The following is a 19,934-nucleotide window of genomic DNA, read 5'->3' as shown; positions in this document are numbered from 1 at the left end:
ATTCTTCAATATAAAGATCACTTATTATTTTTCTTTCTACTTCATATTTTTAATATGGCACTTGGTAGTTAAGGATCAATGAGACACTTAATAAATATACGGCCAATGATGGTCTCCTTAATTTTATAATCAGTGAGGTACATAAAGCCAGGACAGAAAGCCTAATCGTTAGAGGGATCTCACTAAATGCTAAATCAGCATTAGTTTTTCTTTCCAAAAGTCACTTTTGCCTCTTCCCCTGTAACACAACCTGTGACTGCATTTGCTTTCACAGCTATGCAGATTCCAGATTACAAGGTTTCCTAACACATCTCAAGTAAAAATTTTAGTTGGATAAATCAAAAGTTGTTTGGTTCTTTCCTCCTCACTACAGTCTTCATGAAAATCCCTAACTTCCAGGTTTAAAAAAACATATAAGCTTCTACAAAATAGATTTATACTTTCCCTAATCTTTGCCTGTCACAGGTTTGGTCTTACTGAAGTCTTTAAGAATGTGGCACTGCATAGAAATGATTTTCATATAGTAGTGTGGAGTACTTTTCTTGGTAACTAAAACTGTCTTTCTCTTTCCTTGTCTTCTCTCTATGAGATACAATTGAAAGAGTCTTGGACAGGGAGCCAGAAAACCCTGGTTCTCTGAACAATGTCTCCTGCATCATCTCTGTTTGTGGATCTCAGTCCTTCGTCGGTAATCTAAGGTGTTTGGTGTTTAGGTTTACAGGGACATCAAAAGAGTGGATGTGAACTGCATGATTTTTTTATGTATAGTGTGATATTATCACCAATAAAAGCAGAAAGATCTAAAAATAAACGTCAACTGAATATAGTCTACAGGCCTGTAAAGGCTAGACTACTCTAGCCTTGCCTCTGAGAAAGTGAATCTCTTTTTATTGTTGTGATTTAGTAACAGTTGACCTTTAGTGGGGCTGAAGTGGGGGGTGGGGAGAGTTAGTAACTGATGGAAATTTGAAACTGACTATCCAAACGCACAACACATTGCCTAGTCAGAAAAAGGAACATCATGTGTCATGATGCAAGCATTTTGAGCAACTGTTTGATATCTAATCGACATTCACAATAAAAACAAATGATTTATTGATAATTGAATCTTTACATGATGCTAGCACAAGCAGAGCAATAGGGGAAACAATTGGTCTCAGACAACATCCTAGTTAGTATATATACTCTGTTTAAATTAAGTGATTCAATTTTAATTTAAATTAAAATAGTTGCATTAAAATGATTGTGACATTAAAAATGATTGAGACAATAAAAAGAGTTGATGTGCTCAAGCATGAACAATCACACCCTCACCTCTTGTACCCCAAACATATCTCTTTCCCCTGAAGCTACACCTGCATCTTTACCTCCCTGTATCTAAAGTCACATACAACCCCTCTTAGACTCTAACTCCTCTCCGTTTGCACCCAGTGTTGCATCTTTCTAAATCCGGATCATTCCATCCCCTTTCTTTCTGTATCTTTGACATCTGACATTTGTCCCTCCAAGGGACTCTTTCTTTCAGTTTATGAACTGTCATGTGAAAACAAAATAAAACAAAAATCCTCATTTGACTCTACCTATGATCCTATATCTCTTCTTCCCCAAACAACTAAGTTGCTTAATAAATAGGGAAAGAAAAAAAAAAGTCTATACTTCTGTCTCTGTTGTTGTTGTATTAAATTTTAAAATAAGTAATAAATTATCCCAAAAAGTCTTTAATAATAAATGGGGCTTCCCTAGTGCCTCAGTAGTATCCAAGTATCCTTCTGCCAAAGCAGGAGACGCAGGTTTGATACTTGGGTCTAGAAGAGGCCCCTGAGGAAGAAATGGCAACACACTCCAGTCTTCTTGCCTAGAGAATCCTACGGACAGAGGAGCCTAGCATTACAGTCCATGGGGTCACAAAGAGTCAGACATGACCTAGCGACTAAACAGCAATGATTAATAATAAATGAGATCATGCTACATCCCATTCTCCAAGTCATCAAAGTAGTTGTAGTTTCCTGTGAAACAATACTAAATTTACTTCTGAGTATTTCAAGCATTTTTTTCCTATCTACATACTATTTACTTGCTCCTCTTATCTCATTTTGGTTACTGTGCATTCATCATTCATATTTTAGATTTATCTCCTCCAGGAAACCAACGTTTGCTCTAGTGGGTGAGTTGGATACTCCCATGCAATTCTTTTTCATCATATTTATTATTATATTGTTTTATAATTATTTGTTCATATGTCTATTGCTCTCATTAGAGTCCCTTAAATACAGGTAGTATATCTTTGCATCCCTATAACCTGAGTAAAATCATGATAAATAAAATAGGTAAGTTATAAAATAACTTACGTTTGTATTTATTAGTCAATTGTATTTATTAGTTTGTATTTATTAGTGTGCTTTGAGGTATGTATTTTTATGCGGCTTCACACAAAGGTGCACTAAATACAGCTAACCTATATGTAAAAGCTGGTTCCATTTTTTAAAATTTGCTGTTATGAATGTAAAAACAAGCAAGATTGAGTAATATAATTAGACAACAATCTGACAATCAATGGAAAGAAGGCATTTGATTTGAATCATCAAGAGAAATATAATTTGTTCAAACTTAATCACAAGCGTTTATTGAGTAGCTGATATATGCATAGAACTGAATCCGTATCTGACTTTCTGGATTTGAGAAATGGTCTTTACACTCAAGGGGCATATGATACAAGTAAGGAACCAATGACATTTATTACTGTTGTTGTTTATTCACTAAGTTGTGTCCGACACTTTTGCGACTTCGTGGACTGTAGCCCACCCAGCTCCTTCTGTCCATGGGATTTCCCCAGGTAAGAACCCTGGAGTAGGTTACCATGTTCTTCCCCAGTGACATTTATTAAGTGAAATTAAAACAATGTGTTATATGGAAAAGGTTTTTTATTAAATGCTAACTATGTCAAAGAAAGGAGAAGTGCTACAGTTTTGAGAAAAGAGCATTATCAAAAGGTTTCAAAGAGGATACGCATCGGACCTGACTATGATTTGAAGGATGTGGATGTGTTAGAAGAGGATGACACACAGACAGAGGAAATAATGGGGTGAAGGCAGGGGAAGACTGCTCAGGTATTCCCTCCTCTGAGACCTTCCCTGACCCTGCATCCCGCCTTCCACCTCTCAGGCACTGTGTGGTAGGGATGCCTCCTAGACACCATCTGGCATGTAGTAGTCAATTGTTCTTGATTCTTATTTGTACTCATTAGACAATTAGCTCCCTGAGCCAGAGGTGGTGGGAGGAAGGGGTGGGGCAGCGGGGAGATTAAATACTAGTTTCTGTATCTTTCAGTAAAGTGCCTGGTTAACAATAAGTACTCATTAATCATTATAATAAATAATGAAGGGATGAAAGTAGGTTGCACAGTGGGAATATACTGCTCTGTAGAGAAAAGCAGGTCAAAATCATCCTTGCTTGAGATCAGAGAACTATTTCTTTAAAAAAAAAAAAAGTCAAAATTTTCAGACTCATCTGAAGCAAATTCTATCACTAAAACACTTATATAATGTTTTTTTGAGAATAGAATGAGATTTATATTCCCCAAAGAAGTAAATTATCGTTATCTGCTTTAAGATGACCAAGTATATCTCATTATCAAAGAGTACATTAATCTAAAACCTGACAGCTTTCTCCCACTGGTATTTCTGATTTTAGCATGGATTCTGAGCATTTTTGAGTGCCTTTTAAAAATCTTGTCAGATTTTTAATTTAAATTTTTCCCGTATCTTAATTAAACAAATATACTTCTTGTAAAGACATTTTTAAGGCCATTTTCTGCCCAGAATGGCTGGGAGTGAAATTCTAGCAGATCTTGGGTACCTAAATGTTTAGAGAACTAAATCACTATCAGTGAAGGAGGAAAACTGGGAAATAAAACACAAAAATGGAGTTCTTCATTTTCCCTGAAGGACATGGGAAGCAAGTACCATGTTCCAAAAAGTTCTCCAGTATTCTTGCCTGGAAAACCCCACAGACAGAAGAGACTGGCAGGCTGCGGTCCAGGTGGTTGAAGAGTCAAACGTGACTGAAGCAACTTAGCATGGTGTTGTTGAATCACTCTGTCATGACTGACTCTTTGCAACCCCATGTGCTCAAAGCATATCAATGGATTAAATCAAACCTTCTAAATATTCAAACTAAATATGTACATATCTCCCAACAAACATTATTAATAAAGAAAAATAAGGACTCGGGAACAGGTATAAGGAATCAAGAACAATCATGATAATCTCACGATCTACTCTTCAGGGAAATCTCATAAGCTTTAACTTCTCCTTCCTTCTATCCTTCTTTCCTTCCAACTTTTTTAAAAAGACTAGATAAAATAGCAGTTTAGTAGGTTCAGCAGATTGCCAGGAAAAGTAAGCAATGTCCTCACTGCAAAGACAAATCCATCAGCTTTAAGGGCAAGAGCCTAGGATGCCACAAAACTTTGACCACTATCCCACCAAAAATATTTATAGAGCATCAAATCTTATGATTGAAATAGTATAACACAGCACTGAATATATTTACATATTTTCTAATTGAAAAATTCAAAGTTACTCTGAAATATACAGAACTTATTGCCAGATTATTGTGAATTTTTTTTTTCACAATTACCTTTACAACAAAGTCTAGAAACTTTGTAAAGCCATTTGTGCATGTGCGTGCTAAGTCACTTCAGTCATGTCTGACTCTTTGTGACCCTATGGATTGCCAGGTTCCTCTGTCCATGGAATTCTCTAGGCAAGAATACTGGAGTGGGTGGCTCTTCCCTCCTCCAGGGGATCTTCTCACCCCAGGGATCTAACACAGGTCTCCTGCATTGCAGACAGATTCTTTACTATCTGAGCCCCCTAGGACATATGAAAAGCCATTCACTGGAAAACAGACCCTTTTGGAAGTTGCGTTTCTTAAATAAATCATAGTAAGGCAGTCTCCGGCCAACCCAAGGGACGTAATACTCAGGTTCAATCCCCGGGTCGGGAAGATTCCCTGGAGGGCGGAATGGCAACCCACTCCAGTATTCTCGCGTGGAGAATCGCATAAACAGAAGAGCCTGGCAGGCTGCAATCCACAGGGTCACAAAGAGTCAAATATGACTGAAGCGACTTGGCACATTGTTGTTGTTGTTCAGTCACTCAGTCATGTCTGACTCTTTGCAACCCCATGAATGCAGCATGCCAGGCATCCCTGTCTTTCACCATTTCCCGGACCTAGCTCAAATTCATGTCCATTGAGTCAGTGATGTCATCCAACCATCTGTCCCCTTCTCCTGCCTTCAATATTTCCCAGCATCAGGGTCTTTTCTTGTGAAAAGACCTTCACAGACCTTCGGCTCTTCACATCAGGTGGCCAAAGTATTGGAGTTTCAGCTTCAGCATCAGTCCTTCCAATGAATTGTCAGGATTGATTTCCTTTAGGATTGACTGGTTTGATCTCCTTTCAGTCAAGGGACTCTCAAGAGTCTTCTCCAACACCACAACTCTAAAGCATCAGCACTCAGTCTTACACACAGGTAAATAACCAGAAACCTGGATCAGAACTTCAAATCCTAATTTAAAATTACAAAAAGATATTACCTACAGAAATTATGCATAAGGCCTCAACCTACCAAAACTTATACATGAAATTCTTCATGGTGGTATAGCACAAATCTAACCTATGTGAGTAAGTTTATGCAAACCTTCTATAGTCCTAGACTTTCAGAGTAGGGAGTAGCCCTGGATAATATACCACAGGTCTTACAGAGGAGGAAACTGAGGCCCAGAGATTTTAAATCACTTCCACAAGATCAGCAATTTAGTTCATGACAGAGCTACAATTAGAAGGTAGATTTCCTGCAACCTGGTCTAGTTTAATTTAGAAAGTTTTCTTTAAAATTATTTCAACAATTTATTCATGAAAGAAAGAAACAGTCTATTTAGTTGAGGCCTTCATCTCTTTAACTGCATGTTTCTCTCTGAACAAGTAGAGAGTCTTAAAATATACCAGAAAGTAGACAGGCTTGAGGGATGATGGAACCTTTGTCTAAACACTTGGCTCAGATTGCTGTGGATATTTATCATCAGTTTAAACTTCTGTCTCACAGTCACCTTCTGACCCAGGGAAAAGGGATACCATGCTGCAAACAGGCCCTTAGAGCTTAACTTTGATTTTGAGACAGGCTTCCTGATGGGAGATGAATAGGGAAAAAGTAATAATAACAGTGGATTCAGCCTTCTGCCACGAAGCTACATTTTTGCTTGTAGAGAGACTGCAGTCCAGTTATATTAGAAAAATCACGTTTTGTTTTTCCATCTGTTCTGTTTATCCTGAAGGCAAGGTCTCTATTCTCATTTTTTCCTATTTAATTCCTATTTTGGGGCTTTGGGAGTTATCTAGATGGTTATGTAAGCAAGGTATTTTACTCTCTGCAATTCAAGGTTTTTTAAAAACCCACTAACTTTGCTTTCTTTCATTTTTGTGAAGAATTTTCTGTTCCTTTGGATTATAAATATTCTCATTTACCTAAAATAAACTTATTTTATATTCATCTAGAATTTAATTACAATAAATCATATAGACCTTTACTGAGGCTTTTAAATCTGACACAGAATTTCTGCAGACATTATTATGAATTCTTCATTCTGAACCTGTGAGATAGAAAAATAAAAAGTTATCCGTGTTTTATAAATGAGGAAATTAAGGTTAAAACATATTATATTTATAAGGAATTTATGAGGAAAGAATCAGGACTTTACTAGAGTTGTCTGACTCAGGGCCAAGTGCTCTTTGGACCCTGTTGCCATGTTGAATTAGAAGTGGAATGAGCTCACACAGCTCCTTCTTCCACCTTGACCACCCAGGTGGAGGTGCACACCATCCCTCATAAAAGCATTGCCAGGGTCCAAATAAGTTTGTCTTGAACCAGTGAAATCTCAGGAAAGGAAATAAATGTTGTATGTATTGAGCATACTTTCACTTTTCTGAAACAACTCTACAGGAACCAAATGTTCAAACAATTACCAAAATCATTATAATAGAAAAAAAGAATAAAATCAAATGAGTATATGTACCACTCAGTTTGTGAATGCAAAGAAAAACTTTCAGGAGTTGGCTGGTTTGCTTTTCCTTTGTGAATGAATAATCAAGAGCTGAGCACAGGCCTGGCCCAAGGGAAAAGCACGAAATAAACAAAATTTCTTATCACCATTTCATTCCTCCCCACCCTACTCTCTGGCCCTGTTCTGCTCCAGGAATTCTGCTCCTCCATCTTTTCTCTTACCATTTTAGTAACTGGGAATGGTCTGATAAAAATTATTTCAGTTATGGGGAAAACTCTAATGGCCCAATCCGAGGATTCATCCTAAAAGAATAATATCCACTTTTCTTAGTGCCTATAAATTGCAATTCAATTTTTCAATATGCAGATGAAAATACTCATTCTCAAAGATCCGTACCTTGCTCAAGGTCACAAGGTTGCAAAAACACAGGATTCAAATGTGAGACTCCAAAGACCCAGGCTCTGTTAATTGCTTTTTGAAACTAAACGGAAAAAGAGAAGTTCTAAATGTAGAAACTGTTCACTGTTAAAGGTCCTAAGTGTAGAAAAAATGGTAGTAATTGAGAGTTGAAGAAATTTCCCAGAATTAAAAAAAATCTAACTGTGAGACACTACCCTCTTCCTACTATTTCTATGGCCTATTTGGCCTAGTTATAAGTATCTATGTTGTTAGCTCAAAATAATAGATATACAAGACTGTGGTTGTGTTTATGTGTTCTTTCCAAAATGAACGTGTCTTAGGCATATAGGGTTAAAAAAATTAGAGAAATCTAAGAAAAAAATATTCAGAGATATCACAAATTTTCCCAGCCTCTTTGAAATTTTCCAAATAAATCCCACAAGACATGATAGCCTTCAATGAGGCTATCTGTGCCAACTGTTAATTGGTATCCTTGGGTACCACAGAAAACTCATCTTCCCATGTCCTTATACCTTCTATATGATGCACAATCATACAGTTCTATTCTGAAGAAACTCAAATATCCTCTTCAGAAATAGTGGGACTCTTGCAGACAAATTTTCCATTTTGATTATATGACATCAACTTTCAGTTTCTCTTAGAATGGATTTGAAGTGATTCTAATGTCGTGACTGTGGAACCATCCACGGACAAACACATAATGTCCATGACAGCTGTGTTTCATCTGCCTGTGGTGTGAGCCATAGAGTCCACCTAGTACTGGGACTTTCACCCAGAGCCATGATGTCAGCTGATTTTGATGGCCAGAGATTATTGGGGGAAATCATAAAAGGCAAATTACCGTATAATAATACACTCAGATTGAGTGAATGCTCAGTTGCTCAGTTGCGTATGACTCTTTGCGACCTCGTGGACTGTAGCCCATCAGTCTCCTCTGTCCATGGGATTTTCCAGGCAAGCATACTGGAGTGGGTTGCCATGCCCTTCTCTTGGAGATCTTCCCAACCCAGGGGATCTTCCCCATCTGGAGATCAAATCCATATCTCTTAAGTCTCCTGCATTAGCAGGAGAGTTCTTTCCCACCACCTGGGAAGCCCATATTTGAGAAGGAGACATCCAAATAAACCTCCAGTGTGAGACCCTGATTCTCAGGTAGATTTCTGAATGCCTTTCCTTCAAACTGAAAGTTTAAAGCATATTTCCCTTAAAAAAAAAATTAAAAGTCATCTACTTCAAAACTGTTTTCTTAAAACTGGAACTGCTTGTCCTCCTAGGATTTTAGCAACATTGCATCCACAGAATAGATGTGGAGGGGGTACAAGGTAGATCAAGTGAGTATAGCTTTAACAGTTTTATGAAATATTTATATCATGAATGTACCAAAATATCATGAAAATACTAAGTATCATAAAACACTTAATTTATTTTATTTCATCATCCTCCACATACCCAAACACAAACACTGCCAACGGAACTTTGAATGCATCCACTGATTAATTTCTTTAGAACTCATTGTTTTAATCTTGATTCATAAAGGAATTATCCCACTCTCTTTTTTTTTTTTTTTTTAATGAAATAGACTACAAATATCCTGAAATCTTCCCAGGCTGATGAGACTGCCATTGGTTCAGGAACTTATTAGTTGTTTCTCTGTAAAATTCAGTTCAGTTTTATTGTGCCTGAGGAAGAAAATAAAAACACAAACAAACACATGCCTTATCTAACATGTAGAGACCAAGATTTAGAAGGAAACGGGGAAGGGATGAAAAAAGAAGTCATTTTTTTGTGAATACTCAGAAAGACATAATACATGTAGCACCTGAAAGCTTTAACACAAGCTGTCAATGGAATGTTCAATTGTTCCTCCTTCATTGACTCCAAGTGTTTTTTTCTTTGTTTCGGCTCAAACTCATGTAAAAGAAGATTCCTATATCAGAATCACTCATTTGCCTTAGAATGGCCAGTGCCCTTCTGCCTTTCAAAAGAAAGTATAAGCTTTCTTTATAAAACTTCAGAGGGTTTGTGTTTGTAACCAAAGACCAGAAAACTAGAAACTTTTTCTTTGCAGTTCATCTTCCCATGGTAACCAGTTAACCTCACTGTTCACCCACCAGTCCATCCTATCAGAAACTCTAGATAAAAGTTGAGCACTAAATGAGAAGCATAATATTCCGAATTAAATTGTAACTTAATCATTTCTTCAATAGAAAGCTCTGGAAACAATGAGAAAGAAAAAATTTAAAAATAATTTCAAACTAGCATAAATGAATCTGATAGGTGCTTCTACATCAAGAACAAATAATAACTATATAACTGCTATTTAATCAGTTAAACTTTTTAATGAAAATATTAAATGTCTATAAATAAGTTGTATTTGCTATGGGAAGTATCCACATTTTTAAATTCCATAATGAAAAACTCTAAAGCTGATGGCGACAGAACAGCTCTATTGAATAAAAATTAAAAAAAATTAATTAAAGTAATTAATAGCTACTAATTATCTGGTGAAATTCCATGCGCATACCTTCTTGCAAGTGAAACCCATCATTTTGTTCAAGTTTAAAAAACTGAGAAGAAAAAAAATTGCAGCAAAATAAGGAAAGTGTGAGCATGAAGAATGTGCCTACATTTTACATCAGTGTCTGCTTTCCGGAGTCAATTTCACAAAAGTCTCCCGGGAGTGAAGGGAGTGAAGAACCCAGCAGCCTTTGGGAAATGAGGAGACTTGCTACAAAATCTGGTAAAAGATGGTCACTCCCACTACTGTATCCAAATAGTCCAGGGAGCTGCCTTGTAAATCCCCGTGCAGTGAAGCAATTCCTCTCCTTCCAGATGCAATCCAGAGCAATGCAGGGTGGAAAATAAGCTTCCAGTTTTTAATACAGACTTTTATGACTATCGTATTTTCAGAAAATAAACTCTGAAACAGACAGAGCTGGTAGACAGACACGCGGCAGCATTGCAGCATGGAACGGATCGTGCTTGGCTTGCGCACATCTTGGAGACAGTTGCAGAGAATGAAGTGTGTGTGGGGTGTGAAACAGGAGAGCAGGAGTAATGCTTCAAATCACATGGCCTCTAGAAAGTATTTAATGGAAAGAGGTTTTCGTTTCTTTTTTTTCCCATAGTAAACCTACACAAGAAGACACTACAGTAAAGCTCTTCTATTTGAAGGGCAAAATGTATAAGTAAGCTTAAAATATAGCCTATTTAGATATTAGATAAAAATACTGATTCATTGCCTAAGTGACTGTGGTAGATACAATTTGCATTTTAAGTTTTACAATAATTTTAATCTCTTTGAGAGAAAAGTTGTTTCTTTATTTTTTCCGTAACATCTAACATTTTGGTTGATAATTACCCAATAAGCGTTTATCATTATTGTTATATTATTAAATAGTTGAATAATAATATCAACTGGATAATTATGCTGGATAATAGTATCAATAATCATTTGATGAGCTCTATGTCAGGAACCATACTACTATGTAGGTGGTTTAATACATGATAGTCTTCAAAATAATTATTTAAGGTGAATATTACTATTCTAATTTTATATATGAGAAAACTAAAACATAGAGCTCTTAAGAAAATTACTCAAGACTATGCAAATATAACTTGAAAAATCTAAATCTGGAATTGGTTCACTCATATTCGAATGAATAAATAGTGGGAGAGTTTTTTTTAGATTAAAAAACAATAATATTCACTTGGGCCTATGTGCAAGGAATAGCAATCATATACCTAATACATAAAATAATTTTATGACATGCAGTGGAACCTGGTAAGTAAACTAAGGAAAAGTGTGTGTGCATGCATGTCATGGGAGGTGAGAACTACAGGCAATTCCTTATTTTGAGGCAAAGAATGATAGCCACTGGACTAAAATTCTAGAAATGAGACAGATCATGAAAGGTCTTGTATGCTTTGCTTAGGAGCTTCCTCAAGTTATGGGAGTCAATGGAAGGTTTTAAGGAAAGTAATGAAGTGATCACAGTTCAGTTTTATAACACAATAGCAACAGAGGTGGTCCCAATAGGTACAGATGGGAAGTAGCCACATGGGAGGCAAAGAGACAAACTTACATGCGATTGCAGTAAAAAGCAGTAATCCATGAGAGCTTAAACTGGGGTATTTGTAGTAGAGATGGAGAGGAGGTATATTTGAGAAATATTTAGCAGGTGCAATGGTAGAATTTAGTAACTGATCAGAATTTTGCTTGAATAACCGAATAGGATGATGTTGCCATTAACTGACATAAAGAATACATGAGAAAGATGATCCTGTCTGGAAGGAAAGATAACATGTTGAGTTTTGGGTACACGGAACTTGAAGTGGTTATGGACAAGCCAGTGGGAAATTGGGGATTCCGAAGGAATATGTTCATATGGAAGGTCAGGGTTGAAGAGAGAGATTTGAAAATGATCAGCAATTAGTTGTTAAACAAAACCCTGGGAGTAAGATTCCTAGATAATCTAGGAAGAGAATAGATGGAACCAGTGGACTAAATTCGATGAGAAAACAAAGTGCTAAGGGATAAAAAAAAAAGAGAGAGAGAAGGAGCCCATGAAACTGAGAAGGAAAAGTCAGGAAGGTAAAGCGAGAACCTTCAGAGCACAGCCTTTCAAGAAAGCTGGGGTCGTTAACGGTAGGTGAAAGGAGTCCACTGGAATGTCACACATTACTGGACAAGCTTAAGAGGAACAGAGGGAGCAAAAGTGTGGGTGCATGGGATGAGCGAGGGCACGGAGTCAGACAGAAAACTGTTCTGCTCCTTTAAAGCAGCTAGGCTAAGAATAAAGAAAGGGTGAAAGCCGGACGCAGGCCCTGGGAAAGAGCTGAGCTTGTTTACAGGCTAAGGGGAAAGAGTTCATAGGAAGGAAGCTGTTGAAGTTATGGAAAAGAGAGCATGATTAACGGAGCAACTTGCCCCAGGAGGTAGAGAACAAACAAAATACAGAAGGAGGACAAATCCGGAAGTTTCTCCAAAACGAATTCAAAGATTTGGTAAAAGTAGAATTTATGCCACCAAGATTTATAGCTGTGATGACTGAGATCAGACCAAAATATCATTTTGTGAGTTTCATGTAAGTGCTCTAAAATTGCCTTCAGGTAAATTTCCCAAATGACCCTCTTAAGAGTTCCATCAGATTGACAGGGGTGTGTTTAATTTCTTCAAATTCAGATGAGGACCCACAGGTTTGGTAAGGTTTGTTGTTGTTCGCTCACTAAGTCGTGTCTGACTCTGTGACCCCCATGGACTGCAGCATGGCAGGTTTCCCTGGAGTTTGCTCAAACTCATGTCCATTGATTCAGTGATGTCATCAAACCACCTAATTCTCTGTCGCTCTCTTCTCCTCCTGCCCTCAAAAAAAAAGAAGGAGTCTAAAGGTTGCCGAACTAAATAGCAGGGATGGATCAGAATCCAGGTGTCCTTCCAGTGATGGCAAGACTGTGGCTTACTTTACTTACTAAAGTATGTAGACTACAACAGGGCTGTGATGCTTAGGTTGCAAGCAACAGTGTCATCTTTAAACTGAACTTATAATTCTGATTGAATAGACACCCAGAAAGAAAAAGGAAAGAAAACCAACTGTGAGATTGTCTTTCCTCCTTCCCAGATGTACATTAAAAAAAAAAAAAAAAAACTTTTTAAAGCACACAGACATTTTTGAGTTTGAAGATTATACCAGAAAGCTATAGAGACAACATTCATTAATTTATTGATGCTAACTTTTTAACAGTGTTAATGTTACTTCTCTGTAGAAGACAACAAGTGGGTAAGGGAATTCTTGTGCTGTCGTAATGTCCCTGATACACTGTTCCTTAGGAAAAATACTCAGTATAAGATGGAACCATCGTGATTTCTGTTGAAGAGTTTAGTTTTAAACATACCCATAAAACAAAGTAAAAACACTAAAGCCACCAATGCAGTCACAACTTCAAAGAAAAATTTTCCACTGTATAGATTACTTCTCACACAAATGCCAAGAATAGATATTCTGTGTGTGTAATAGCACTTCAGCAGTAAATAAAAGTTAGAAAAAGCCACATGAAATTTACAGGAAAAGAAATTTAGAGGAAAACTGAATTGTCAATATATTCCTAGCAATTCCACTGTCTTATATACACTTGTTCAACTTGCCAAAATGTACATAGTAGGTCAATTAATAATTAATAACTTTAGTCTTTTTTCCTACTATTACTATGTCTCTCATATATAAATCTAAACTTTTCAATGTTGTAATCTCAGAACACAAAACATCAGTCAAAAAGTGACTGATCCAATTTTAAATATTTTTTAAATTGCCATGTAAGACTAAGAAATGATACATGAATTCTCCTTCAAGTAGGAACAAACTGTTTGATTAAAAAAAGAAAACAAAATAGACTAACATAACTTAAATCTCTAAGTCTCCTCCTCTCAAAACAAAACTTCCTTTTGATGTTTTTACTTAACATATGGCATTATGCGCACTTTTAGAATGATCAATGTGATGAGTCTTTGGCCTTCAGGGATATGATAAAAGTGTAAAGAGCAGGAAGTAAAAGAAAGAAAAAAAAAGACTATATAGTCACCTGGAAATACATTTTAATAGTGTGGCCTTTGTATAGTAGAATGATTCATCTAACTTGCCATAAGGAGGATTTGGGTCTTGATTATTTTTTCCAGAAATGATTGTGAATTCACAATGTCTTATCTATAAATTTTCAATAAGCAGGTTTATAAGTGAAAGGAATGACTAGAATAGTAAGTTATTAGCAAAGTCACAGTGTGTAACCTTAGAAGAGGAAGCCAGCTGATGCCACACCAAGATCAAGAGTCTAGGCAGAGACTTAACACAGTGGTTCATCAATATGAATCCATCACCTAGAAAGCTTCCCAAATCCCATCCACAACCACCAAATCAGGACATTGGGGAACAAGAGGAGCCTAGAATCTGTACTGGCAACAAGCTCTTCAGGTGATTTTTTCATGCAATAAGCTCAGCACTGATCTGTGTGGATTGCTTACCAACTAACCTGAAGAGTCATGATCAAATTCTACCCTGCATTTGTCAATATAAAAAATTGACTGTACCTATCAATCTACCAATCACATATATAGAGAGATACTCTCCAAAATAAAGCCTCATTCTAATTTTTATAAAAGTAAAGTTTATTTGAAGAGATGAAGGAAAGAATTGTAAAGAATAAAAACATAATGTTTAAGTGCCATCCGGTGTTCTTGGCTTTGTATTCTACCTAGGAATGAACAATAACCAGGGTAAGTCTGGTTACTCAACTATATTCTGTCCATTGAAACCAGATCTATTCCACTGAAAGTGGTTGACAATTATGCCCACTGTGGCCAGGATTACAGTTGCCTCCTAATAGCTATTCTCTCTTTTATATCCTCCATAACTCTATTCAACAGAGTACATTGTCAGTGCTACCCAGCTAAGACTACATTTCCCAGTAGCCCTTGTAGCTTTGTGTGACCACATGACTTACAAGTAAGTAGAAATGATATGATGACTTAATAATCTCCATTAAAAAAGAGTCACAGCCTTTATCCCCTATTCTCTATCTAGAAGCCGGGAAAGTAAATATAATGGCTGGGATTCCAGTAGCTGTCTAGGAATTTAGAACATCAAGAACTGTACCCTAAGAATATAAGAGAGCTAGAAAAATCTGAATCCCTGATGATTCTGTAGAGTTGGTAAACCAACCTTTCCCTACTAAACTAGAAACTTATAAAATAAGAAAAAAAAACACTTTTTTGTTGTTTAAACTACTACACTCTCCTATACGCAGGTGGCCCTGGCTTAAAACATTCACTGTAAAAGGAAAGTGTGCATATCCTACATGAGTGTGATCCAAAGTATCCATTTCAACAGTAAAAAGTTTTTGCAATTTATGAGTGCACAAGTATCTTAAACTAAATATTTGCATTCTCTACTGCCTTTAAAATGATCCCATCCAAGTACTGCTGAGTATTAAGCATTGTTTCTTATTATTTGTATTTGAATGATGAGATAAATGCCAGACATAATATAATAAAAATGCAGGAGGCCATGCTATAGAAAGGGCTTCCCTGTTGGCTCAGACGGTAAAGAATCGGCCTTCAATGCAGGAGGCTTGAGTTAGATCCTTGGGTTGGGAAGATCCCCTTGAGGAAGGTATGACAACTCACTCCAGTATTCTTGCCTAGAGAATCCCCATGGACAGAGGAGCCTGGCAGGCTACAGTCCATGGAGTCGCAAAGAGTTGGACGCGACCGAGCGACTAAGCACACACACTATAGAAAGAACTGTGAGCCCCTCAATTCAGTTCAGTCTCTCAGTGGTGTCCGATTCTTTGTGACCCCATGGACTGCAGCACTCCAGGTTTCCCTGTCCATCACCAACTCCCAGAGCTTGCTCAAACTCATGTCCATCAAGCCAGTGATGCCATCCAAACATCTCATCCTCTGTGAGCTCCTCATCTCTTAGTAATCAGAAGTCAGCTTGGGTCCATGATACTAGTATAGGGTTACAAATAAGACGGTTGCAAATTTATGGTCCATGAGCCACACTTGACATTCAAAATATACTGTATTTGGCTTCGGTAATACTTTCTGAAAACATTAGATATGAATGGCTTCAAGTGGGAATGCATCTTCAGTTCTCCACAGCCCTACCATCACCTGTTGATATACACTCTCTTGCTTCACTTGCTGATGTCACCTTCATGACCTCTGAGAAGCACTGACATTGATAGTCTGGAAATAAAACAGCATGCTTCTGTAGCTTTCCTTCTCTCCACTGCTTCTCTGTTGTTGAAATCAGCGATTCATACCAAAGATTGTTTTCCAAGATGAAGTATGTCCACTTCTAATAACAAGGATGTATTTAAGTATTAGATATTAGACCTTTATTAGGTATTAGACCTAGGTATTAGACCTTTATTCAGGAATATAAAAATTAGTATAAATGCACTAGTATTTTCTCCTACAAAAAACAAATGGGAAAATCTCTTCAAGCAGCTCCCCCCAAACCAACACACTTCCACACACACACAAACTCATGAAAAGCTGATTTTTGTTATCTTAACTCATTTGTTTACTTAATTTTACTTAATAGCCCCAACTACACTTAGTCCAACTCTCAAACTTTCTCACTTTTATGAATTTAAAAAATCAACTCAGTTCTTAAAATTTAGTGAGAAGTAGTAACAATTTTGGCCTAACAGGCCTAAAGCTTTATTTGTTTTCTTTTATCTCATCATTCGTAAGTATTTCTATAAGACATTATATATGTAATTTATGTAAAATATAAATTTTAAATTTCCAGTAAAAATAATCAGTCAAACAGAAGAAAAATATACTTTGAAGTCCTGAAAAGAAAAAAAAGCTTATAAGTATGTACCTACATATGATAATAAGTCTCTACATTTCAAAGAGGACATATTTGTACACAAAGTCAGCACCACATTATATGACTTAGAGCTAAAATTTGAAAAACATATTGTTTTGCATTTGTGCCTTAGAAACTTCTTTAATTTAAAACATTTACCTTACTCTTCTCCAAACTTAAAATCACATGGAGTTTCAAAATTCTGATTCTTCTATTTAAGTTTGTGACAAGCCTGAACAGGAAAAATAAAGTATTGCCAAGTATTCACACAATATAACTTAAACTACAATATGCATGGTAAGTTCAAGTTATGTAGTTCTGAATATCCTGGATTATGGAATTCTTTTTTATATCACTTTTAATTAAGACCTTAACTATTTACTTTTGCTCTTGAATTTTTATTACACATATTCTCTTAGCTTGAGTAACATAATGAGCAATTTATTCTTTTACAATATGTATGCAAGCAATTTACCTTTTTTCTGTAAAATGTTTGGAATTCCATGTTCTATGCTATTTGGATATATGGGGGAGAGAAGGCTTTTTTGCACCAAGCATCACATTTCTAACATTTATATAAATTAGTATTAAGGTAAATTGAACTCTGCTCATTTTTCAGAAACACCTACAATGTAATTACAGCTATTTGAGAAAGTCTTTTAACATTTGGCCTACTCCATATACGTTAGGAAACATTCATTTATTCACATGTTCAATTATTTTCATACCTTATAAATGAAATTATTTATCTTAAAATATAGTAACAAGGAAAGTTGTGTAAAATTTTGAATGAAAGTTGTTGGTTTTTCTGGTGGGGGAGGGGAGTCGACTTCTTTTATATTCAGATATATCTAATTTTGTGCATTTTTCCCTCCCCTTTCCTGACTTCTACTTCTTATTCTATTATCTCCCCAGCCCTTCCAAACTAGACATGCTTTTTACAACATTACAAGGAAACTCAAGAGGTTTAATCTTCTATGAATTGTCTCACTTTTTAAAATACAAAAAGTAACATAAAAGTTTCAAGATTTCAGAAAGTGCCCCCTCTATGGGACTCTGGACAGATTCTTGGGTATTCATCCCAGATTCTTATTTTCATTCTAAATGTTTTTTAGACCTCGAGGTTTCTAGATTAATTTTATGAACATTTATAGAGCAAAAATACACAGAAACAGGTTTTAAATATATATATTTATGTGTGTATATAGCCATAAAATATATGTGAAGGACAGTAACAGAAAAGTTTAATAAGTGTGCTAAATTTTAAAAGCTTGAGTTTGATGTTAAATTGTTATGAAAATCTTTAAAGCCTATTATGAAAGAGTACATGTCTGTATTTGAAACTTCAGGCCTGGAGGGTAAGGATTTAATAATGTGAAACCAATTTAAATATTTTCTTATATTTGCTAGCAGCCACACATTTTTGCTTAACCATACCATAGAAAGCAACCCTAACATATGCAAATTTCATAGGAAAAAAATTGGTAACCAGGCAAGATTTGTCTTACATTTTTAAAAAAGAGAAGAAAGGAAACTTGTGTCTCATGAATAATGCCCATGCAAATACTCTGTGATAAATAAATTATATAAGACATTCCGATTTCCTGCCTTCCGCCTCCAACAGGGAACCACCACTATCCTGATGGTCAAGTCAGTAGGGTGGGAAAATAAGAAATCTGGCTTCTATCAGCCTCTGCCATGGAGAAAGAAAGACTTGTCTCACAGAAAGCAAAAGTGATTGTAAGATCACAAATGAAACTAGGAGAGATGCAAAAATCTATAAAGAGAAAAGAATAAGGAGCCAAAGACAAAGAAAAATCAGTTGTGACTGGCTATAGAGGTTTTTCTAAACAAAGAATTTTATGAAGCAGCTGAAGTTCAGTACAAAAAAGGCTCCACCCTACTCTGCTTCTGCCGAGACTTTTCCTTGCTCTAAGAACTCTAGCCCACAGAACAGACCTCCTCTAAGAGTGTCTCTAGCCCTCCGTTTCAAGCACTCTCCTTTTCTTTCAAACTTCCCACTCTCCACATTCAGGCAAAAGGACTTATCCTAGGCTTTCCCCAAAAGAATTCAGTAGTGTACTCTTCGAACGGCAGAGGTAGAGGCTCCGGGTTTACAAATGTCCCCGATTGTCTTCCGAGCCGTTTCCCAGGTGCAAATCTGTCAGCCCTCTTCTCAACTTTAAACCAGAACCTCCTCTTGGTGCTCTTCCTGAGGCTTAATATTCCACCCATTTCCCAAACTGTGCAATAAACACCAGAAGGAAAGCAAACGGCAAACTTACCATCCTCGTCTTCTTCCTGGGCTTTTATTGAGACGAATTGCCCTAATAAAACAGTAAGAATGAGCAGAGGTCTTGCTTCCACCCAGTTTGCCATCATGTCTAAATATTAGACATGTGGGTCCTCCTGGGAGTTAAAAGTATATTCTAAGGTTATTGTAGCACCATGAAGTCAGCTGCGGGCTCTTCTTTCAGCACCAGCCCCAGGGCAGCCTCTGCAAACCCCCTTTTTCAGCACCAGCTCCAGCACAGTCTGCGAAAACTTTTTTCAAGCGATGCAGCTTTAAATAGGAAGAATGCTGCCTCCACTTCTTTTCCTGCCCCTTTTCAGCTTGTTCAGGCTCATAACCATCCAGTGTCTGCCAAGCAACGGTCTGATTGATGGTAAACAACCAAATCAGAACACAAGCCCCTGTGCCTTGAACTGTCCCTATTTCATTTATGTTTTAAACATAAATGTGGCTAAATCGCAGAAGCAAACGTTTGTTTCTCTTTCTTTTTCTTTTCTTTTTTTTTAAAGAAAGACTGTTAGAAGGAAAGAGTCTTTTTCTTCCCTCCCTAACCCTTCCCCCAGACACACACCCCTTCACTTTTTCCCTATAAGCTGAAAAGACATCAAGAAGGAAAGACAGCCTTTCAGCCTAGTTTTTGGTATCTAGATAATTAAGCCTTAAACTGTCCACGTTAAACTTTCAAAGGGTCAATTTTTAACCCTTTCTTTTTTTTTTACTAAGAAGGACTTATTCTTGTCCCCTTGCTACATTCTGTTTCTTTTCCCAGATTCTGGAACA

The 19,934-nt window shown here is 36.7% G+C and overlaps 1 protein-coding gene across 1 annotated transcript in view; it reads right to left on the bottom strand.

Annotated features, from left to right (window-relative positions):
* COL5A2 (collagen type V alpha 2 chain) overlaps positions 1-19,376 on the bottom strand; it is a 148,801-nt gene extending 129,425 nt beyond the window's left edge. Inside the window, exon 1 of the mRNA XM_068968767.1 lies at positions 19,147-19,376. Coding sequence (XP_068824868.1) covers positions 19,147-19,243 — 97 coding nt within the window. The 5' untranslated portion in view covers positions 19,244-19,376. The remainder of the gene's footprint in view (positions 1-19,146) is intronic.
* Between the last annotated feature and the right edge of the window lie 558 nt (positions 19,377-19,934).

Source organism: Capricornis sumatraensis, chromosome 3 (assembly GCF_032405125.1).
Source record: "Capricornis sumatraensis isolate serow.1 chromosome 3, serow.2, whole genome shotgun sequence".
Classification (NCBI taxonomy): Eukaryota; Metazoa; Chordata; class Mammalia; order Artiodactyla; family Bovidae; genus Capricornis; species Capricornis sumatraensis.
This window is presented reverse-complemented; position numbering and strand designations above follow the sequence as displayed.